This window comes from Microcebus murinus, chromosome 10 (assembly GCF_040939455.1).
Source record: "Microcebus murinus isolate Inina chromosome 10, M.murinus_Inina_mat1.0, whole genome shotgun sequence".
Lineage (NCBI taxonomy): Eukaryota > Metazoa > Chordata > Mammalia > Primates > Cheirogaleidae > Microcebus > Microcebus murinus.
The window spans coordinates 68,623,089-68,630,766 of record NC_134113.1 but is presented as its reverse complement, the minus strand read 5'-3'; the positions used below and the strand labels follow the sequence as shown (position 1 = coordinate 68,630,766).

At 41.7% G+C, this 7,678-nt stretch overlaps 1 protein-coding gene across 1 annotated transcript in view; it reads right to left on the bottom strand.

Annotated features, from left to right (window-relative positions):
* Window positions 1–2,152: 2,152 nt before the first annotated feature.
* The window catches only part of IRAK3 (interleukin 1 receptor associated kinase 3), a 49,166-nt gene continuing 43,640 nt past the window's right edge, over window positions 2,153–7,678 (bottom strand). Inside the window, exons 9-12 of the mRNA XM_012782409.3 lie at window positions 6,170–6,368; window positions 5,839–5,901; window positions 5,585–5,749; window positions 2,153–3,580 (exon numbers count right to left, since the gene is read on the bottom strand). Of these exons, the coding sequence (XP_012637863.2) occupies window positions 3,104–3,580; window positions 5,585–5,749; window positions 5,839–5,901; window positions 6,170–6,368 (904 nt within the window). The 3' untranslated portion in view covers window positions 2,153–3,103. The remainder of the gene's footprint in view (window positions 3,581–5,584; window positions 5,750–5,838; window positions 5,902–6,169; window positions 6,369–7,678) is intronic.

Here is a 7,678-nt window from a genome sequence, read left to right as displayed (position 1 = left end):
AGGCAGTGGTTCTCAAGGAGTGGGCTTCGCAGCAGCAGCAGCCCTGGGGAACTTGATAGAAAGCCGCATTTCTAACCCCAGGCCTACTGCATCAGAAGGTGGGTGGGGCCCAGCAATCTGTTCTTAACAAGCCTTCCAAGTCATTCTGATGCACACTACGGTTTGAGAAACCCTGCTCTGAGTCAATTAAGCAAGTTCAAATCAACATAATACCAACAGATGATATGTGTGCGGGGTAATTGTGTGGGCCTGGTGTCAATCAGAGCTCCCTTGAGGACCCTTCATTGAAGGACCCTATTCAAAGTGAAAAAACAGTTTAACATAGAGTCAAATCTTCATTATCTCTTTTGTGAATTATTAGCAGCAACTTTTCAAGATTCCAGGCTAATGTTCCTAATTCAGCCAATACGCTTTCCAACTACATCTCTAAGACAAGCTAAATCAGCCTCAGAACAGTTTGTACTAAATGCCAAAGACTTTTGCTGCTTCCTTTCATTAACAACGTATAATCAAGAATTGCCAAAGTAGGAAGGTCACAAGAACGAAAGTTATATGACATCTAGTCTAACCCTTTCCGCCACCAGTCTTAACACAGGGACAGTGTGGGAGCCTTGTGAACACATGCCTGACCACATACATGACAATCAGATGGAGAAGACAGCTCCGGGCAGCTGGTACCCTGCAGAGCAGCCCTGAAGCATGGGCTCTCCCAGCTGCTTCTTTGGGGCCTTGTATTAGGCCAATCAGATTAAGGTACGATGTGTTTTTAACCTGATTTCCTGCCTTTTTTGGAGAATTTTAACTCCATGTTCCTGACCTTGGTCTGTTAACCTGACCCTGATTCCTGATAACTTCCTTCTTGGATTAGTTGTTCTTGAACCTGAACTTGAATCTGCCTGTGATTAACCCAACCATACTGACTCACTGCCTCCCCTCACCAAAATGAGACATGCACAGATGCACAGAAAGCTAGAGGTCTACCCTTTTATTCCAAGCTTCCTGGAAATCTTCTGGAAATGATTTTCTTCAGTGTTTCTATCATAAACAGAGTCATTATCCTCCCTTTGTTAATTTACTCAGCAATGTTTATTATAGCTCAATTTTTGATTATGTGTGTTCACAGAGACAATTTAATTCAACTTAATTTACAAGGAAACACTTGCTGTGTGTAGGATAACATGGTGGGCCCTGAAAAGATGGCCCCTTCACACTCAGGGAGTATGGTAACGGTCTGTGTCCTAATCCCAGATACCTGTGAATATGTTACTTTACATAAGAAAAGGGACTTTTCAGGTGTGATTAAATTAAGGATCTTAAGGCACAGAGATTTTCCTGGATTATCTGAGTGGCCCCAATATAAGGACAAAGGTCTTTTTTTTTTTTTTTTCTTTTTTGGAGGGGAAGGGAGGGGAGAGGAAAATGGAAAGGAAGGGAGGGGAGGGGAGGGGAGGGGAGGACAAAGGTCTTTATAAGAGAGAGGCAGGAGGACAGAGGAAGAGGAAGAGGTAATGAGAGGGAGAGAGAGAAATTTTAATGTGCTACATTGCAGGCTTTGAAGATGGAGGAAGAGGCCACAAGCCAAGGAATGCAGGAAGCTAGAAAAGGCAACAAATTCTCTCCTAGAGCTTCCAGAAGGAATGCCAAGGACTTTTGATCTCCAAAACTGTAAAATAATGAATTTATGTTACTTTAAGCCACTAAACTTGTGTAATTCATTCCAGCAACAATAGAAAACTAATATAGGGAGTTTATAATCTACCTAATAGAGAGGTATGATGACACAAGCAACTTTGTATAATTCAGAAAGAGACAAGTATAAAATATAAATACAAAGAAATTCCTATGGAAATGCTTCATAAAGTGAGTACTTCTGGCTAGAAAGATCAGAGAAGCTTCCTGGAGGACAGCAGTTTTGCAGAGCCCTGACGACTGGCTAGGATTTTCAAAAGGGGGAGATCCAGGAAACAGCAGGAGTAAAGGCACAGAGTTGGAAGGTATAGAACCAAACAAAAAGTTGACCTAGGCCCTTGTGACCTGCTATTTTCTCAGGAACAAATATTACTTGATTAAAATTTCATATGCTCTACTCAGGATATAATAGGTCTTTAAGTTTGTTAAAAAAAAAAAACCGTAATAATAGTCAACAACTACGTTATACATAGTATATGCGAGAAACTATCCTGAGAGTTTTAATATAGAAACACAGAGCTTGGGAAGGAATCCACCCTCTACACAGAGCACGCTGTAGCCAAGGGTGAGCCTGGCTCATTTTCAGACAGGCAGGCTTGACACGGATGAACAGAAGAACAGAAAAATACAAAGGTCCAGTCAAAAAGGTGATTCTTTAAAAAGGCACCTATTAACATTTACAAATTAGACACGTCCTACAAACCTTCAAAAACAAGGTAAACCAAACGATGGACTCCAGTGGAATGTCCTCAGCAGACGGAGGTTCTGAGGACTCACACTGATGATGACGAAGAAGACGTTAGAATCCAGGCCCTGTGTGGCAGGTTTTGATTGTTTTGTTTGGCTAAGGCAGAACCCATGATCTTGAGTCATTCTGACTGGCTCTAATTTAGCCTGGGTTTGATCATGAGGCAATTATCCCAATAAAATAAATATATATTTTTGAGATGCAGTCTCGCTCTGTTGCTCAGGTAGAGTGCAGTGGCATCATCATAGCTCACTGCAGCCTCAAACTCCTGGGATCCTGTGATCCTCCTGCCTCAGCCTCCCTAGTAGCTGGGACTACAGGCGCAAACCACCACACCTGGCTAATTTTTCATAGAGACAGGGTCTCACTCTTGCTCAGGCTGGTCTTGAACTCCTGACCTCATGCGATGCTCTTGCAGCCTCCCCCAGAGTGCTAGTATTATAGGTGTCAGCCATTGTATCCAGTCCCAATAAAATAATTTTCTTCATTCTGTTTTGGGGCTGGGAAGAAAAGAATAGAACTGTCCAGATTGTTTATATGCATTTCCCAAATCCACCACCGATCGTTCTCTTGGCACTACTTATGGAGACGGTGTCTTCCCAAGGTGATCCCTACACTCAGGTGGCTTGGCAACACCTGCTTTTGTTCTTCATCTTCTGGTGACCTTTATTCCTTTTTGTACTGTTCAAATTCATTCCAAGAAAATTCGGAGGAACAGGTAGTCTCCACAGGCCCAATCCTGTCAGAGTGGCCAGGAGCTTCTGTAGAAGGGTCCATATTCGCATTATGGGCCTGTGGGTCCTGTGATGGAACCACATGCTTTGGGAACCAACTTTCTTCACGAGAAGCACTGGGCATGATGTCAGCTTCCTCGTTCCTCCTGCTCCCTGTCTTTCTGTCCAGGCCCAGAAATGTAACCTCAGACTGGCTGCATTCGAATGGAGTTTTTTGAGTCATTCTATCTTTCCTCAAACCTTTATCAGAAGGTAGTGAATGATTACTCTGGTTTTCATCATCTTCCACTGGGATACTTGGTACGTTATCCAAAAATAAAGGAGAAGGACACCTGAAGGACTTCAGTGATGTGGGAGGATCTTCGGCAAAATATAAGCTGGCTTGAGCACGTTCAAGAGTATTTAGGACCTAATTAACAAAGAAGCAAACAGACATGGAGTGAAGCTTGAATAACCTCCCCTTTCACCCTGTTTTTTCTCTCTTGTTAAAGAATATTCTTTCGCTTTCATGAAGTAAGTTCGACTATAGTATTTCTCATTAGAAGAGACCTTAAAGATTAACTAAATCCCTTTATTTTCAGGAGTAAATTAAGTGACTTGAAGCAAGGTATAAAAGAAAACTGCACTGAGTTACATATCCAGAGACCAGACTTTAGCCTTAGAGTTGCCCCGAACTAGCTTTGTGACTTCCGGCCAGTCTCTTTACATCTTTTACTTCAACCATAGCATGTGGAGGATTGGAAAGAGTGGGGGAATGGTGGGCCTGATCTGTAGTTCTTAAGTGTCAGCATTACCTAGGGGAGCTTTCTTACAGTACAAATCCCTTGGCCCCAACCTAGACATTATCATCCAAAAAATAAGGAGTCCAGAAATCTATATTTTAGAGTCTTCCCAGGGGACAGGGATGTGCAGCCAGGTTTGAGAAACCCTTGACCTAATATAACGTATAATACATTCCTTCAGACGTACATACACATAATTCTTAAAAATATGTATACAGAGTTTTACAATTTACAAAGTACTTTCACGTATATTATCTCATTAAACCTGCACAAATGACGTTATTATTCTCATCTTATAGATAATAAAGTTGAGGCTCAAAAAGAGGAGTCAATATCACTAGACAGCAAGGCAGTGGCCTGTTGTTTGACATCAGATCTCGTGGCTCCCAACTCCCTGTCCCTCCACGATACAGCTCATAGCTCCTTCCTGGGCGCAAGGCTCCACACAGCTCTTACCGGTGGTGGCAGGCCTGGAATACAGCTCTCCTGGCTCAAAGGCCACTGCTCTTTCCATTCTGATTATGTCATCTCCTTGTTTAGAACCCTTCCTTGGCTCTACGATAGGCTCAGGATAAAATCCAAACTCCTAAAATGGATTCACGTTCCTCTGGAATTCATGTCCAACCTGGAAGCTTTTGTTATTATTTTTTTTTAAGTTCTTTTTCTAGAGACAGGGTCTTGCTCTGTTGCCCAGGCTGATCTCTAACTCCTGGCCTCAAGCCATCCTCCCACCTCAGCCTCTCAAAGTGCTGGGATTATAGGCATGAGCCACTGTGCTCAGCTGAGCTTTTATAATTTTAAGCACTCCGGCCTTTCCCTCACCCCCTACACCACTTCCATGACTACCTGCAGTCTTAGCACTGTGGACTTCATCACCTCTGAGCCTTTGCAGGTGTGGATTCTCTCTGCCTAGAATGTCCTTCTATCCTTACTTCTGCCTGGATGCAACCTGTTCTTCAGATCATAGCTAAGCTGTCACCTCTATCAAGAAGCTTCCTTGACTTCTACAGGCTGCTTGGATTTCTGACTCTAGGCTCATCATATAGCCCGGGCTTCTAGCTATCATTATGCTTCTCCTCCTGGGCCACAATTCCATGTTACTGATCTGATGACTCCTTTGAACTGTGAGCCTGAGGGTATCTGGGTCACTGTTGTACCCCCAGCACCTAATACAAAGTCTGGCACATACAAAGTCAGCATTAAATACATATTAGTTCACATAAATAAATAAATAAATAAATAAATAAATAAATAAATAAATAAATAAATGGATGATTAAATCTATGGATAGATGAATAAATTTTAAAATGAGCAAGGGAAACATATGCTGCAGTTTTAATGGGCCAGATCTTTTAATCAAGATTGACTAAAATAGTCCCTCCAAACTACTCACTTATGTCTTTTCATCAGATTTATTCTGGAAGCTTGGTTCCACCCAATGATCTCTACCAGAGTAGCAAATGGTGTGACTTTTTGACTTGTAAAAGCTATCTATTAGATTGGCATTCTCTGATGGATGCTGGATTTGTCTCATTGATAAAAAAAAATTCAAGTAGATACATAATTTATCCCATTGAGATTTTCCCTGGTTCTGTGGGCTCAGTTTTGAATAAAACCATGTATGTACGCACTTCTTCCATCGATGGTCTTAACTTTGCCTGCCTTGCAGCGCATTGGCCTGCCAAACAGAATAGCTTTGCAGAGAAATTCCGAGGACAGGGAGGCACTTTCTTATCTAAAAATGAGAGACATGAAGCGAGGCCTCTCTTCTCCATCAATTCCATGAGGAGATCTCGCTAGGAAGAGAAGGAGACAAACTTGTCATATAGAACTCGGATCAGGAAAATGCCCAAGAGACCAGTGCTCAGGTAAAGATAATTCTTACCAGCTGGATATGTTTCGGATCATCTAACACCACTCTGCACCCTGTTATGACTTCCATTATCACCTACAAGAATACATAGAAAGTCGGCTTTATATGTTAAATACATGCACACAATTTGCTGCAACTATTAACCATGACTGTGAATATAGTTCAGTCTAATTAATGACTTTATATCTTACTGCTTGCTTCATTGCACAAAATTAACATACAAGACAGGTAACAGAAAATCAATAAGTCTACAAATTAAAGCTCTTCAAAAAATTCTTTTCAGAATTTAGAACGTTCTTGGTCATAAACTCTCCTTCTTCGCTAACTGGTGGTTGGTACTCACAATTCCAAAGCTGTAGACGTCTGTTTTAATGGAAAGCTTCCCTTGTCTGATATACTCTTCTGGCATGTACCACAGATGTTTACTGCCGTTGCTGGTCATATTTATGGTAGAACTCTGATGTTCTAGGTGGGGTCGGAAGTGTGCCATGGCAAAATCAGTTAGTTTTGGTTGAAACTGATCATCCAAAAGTATGCTCGTGCTAAAATTGTGATCAAGGACAAACAAGACAAAATATCATAAAGGCATTTCAATGTAAAACATGGCAAGCTCACCTTCCTCACAGCTGGTTAATTCAACACATAGACAAAATAAAGCCAAACATAAATTTCCGTGAATTAGAGAATCTTTAAAAATTTTTTCTTAACATATAAATCCAAGTGATGTATAAAAACTAGAACAAAAACCCAACGTAGGAACAGTGGGCATTTCGAATTTAAAGGAGCATATTCGGAGTTGCTGGCAAAAGCCGATGCTTTGTCAACAGGGGAAGCTAAAGTTAACCAAAGCAGCTTTCCTTGTACTTTTCTTACACTTAATGAGAAGATGAACTGAGTTTTAATCAGCTAATTATTAAGTGTCTGTGATGTGCACAGAGCTGTGCTAGGGAATGCTTGACTTATGGGCACAGAGCCATGAACTTGGAATGACTTGAGGAATCCTTGGTAGCCCCTGCCTTAATGATCTTTCTGCCCCCTTGTTCCACTCCTATGGTTATTTTTTTTGGAGGGGGGTCTTTTTAAAAATATAAACATCTGCAGAGGCAAAGTACTTATAATCAATTAAGCTGTTGCCACATACAAACTTTCAGAATCGTTTGACAGAGGGAGACAATTCTCTTGCTGCACACCTGGGGGTGAGTCCGGCCCTGCCTTTCCCTGGCTCTGCGACCACTGGCAGGTTACTTCACCCCATAAGCCTCCATGACCTTTTCTCACACATGAAATGAGAAGAACGATAGAACTTACGGCTCTGTCTTGGGGGATACGAAGTGCACAGTCTATTGCCTGGCATGTCATAATGCTCAATACATGGTAGCTGAGATACAGATTAGTAATTGATCATAGACAGCAGATGGACACTGATAGAGGAAGCAGGTCAGCCAAGAGAAAAATCACCTCATTCTCAGTTTTGCTTAGGGTTAGTCAGGGCTTGCTTTTTGTCCCCTGAAACCAAAGCATCTAATATTAGGCCTGCCCATCCAAAATGCCCAGTGGTGTATTTGTAGTACTACACACTATCATTAAAGGTGGTATAGTAACAGCTACTAGATAATAAGAAATTCTTAAACCTGAACATATACTGGATCTTACAAAAGTTCCAGAAGTCTTGCTGTCCCTGTACAAGTAAGTCAACAGAGAGGCCCAAGTTCCACAGGTCTGGATTGCAGGAGTTACTACTATACAGAGGATCAGAGTCCTACTCCTATTTAGAGGATACAGAAGGTAATTGGAGTGGAGGAGCATCCAAATTTGAAGCTATGCCCTCAAGACTTCTAGACCAGACTTTGTC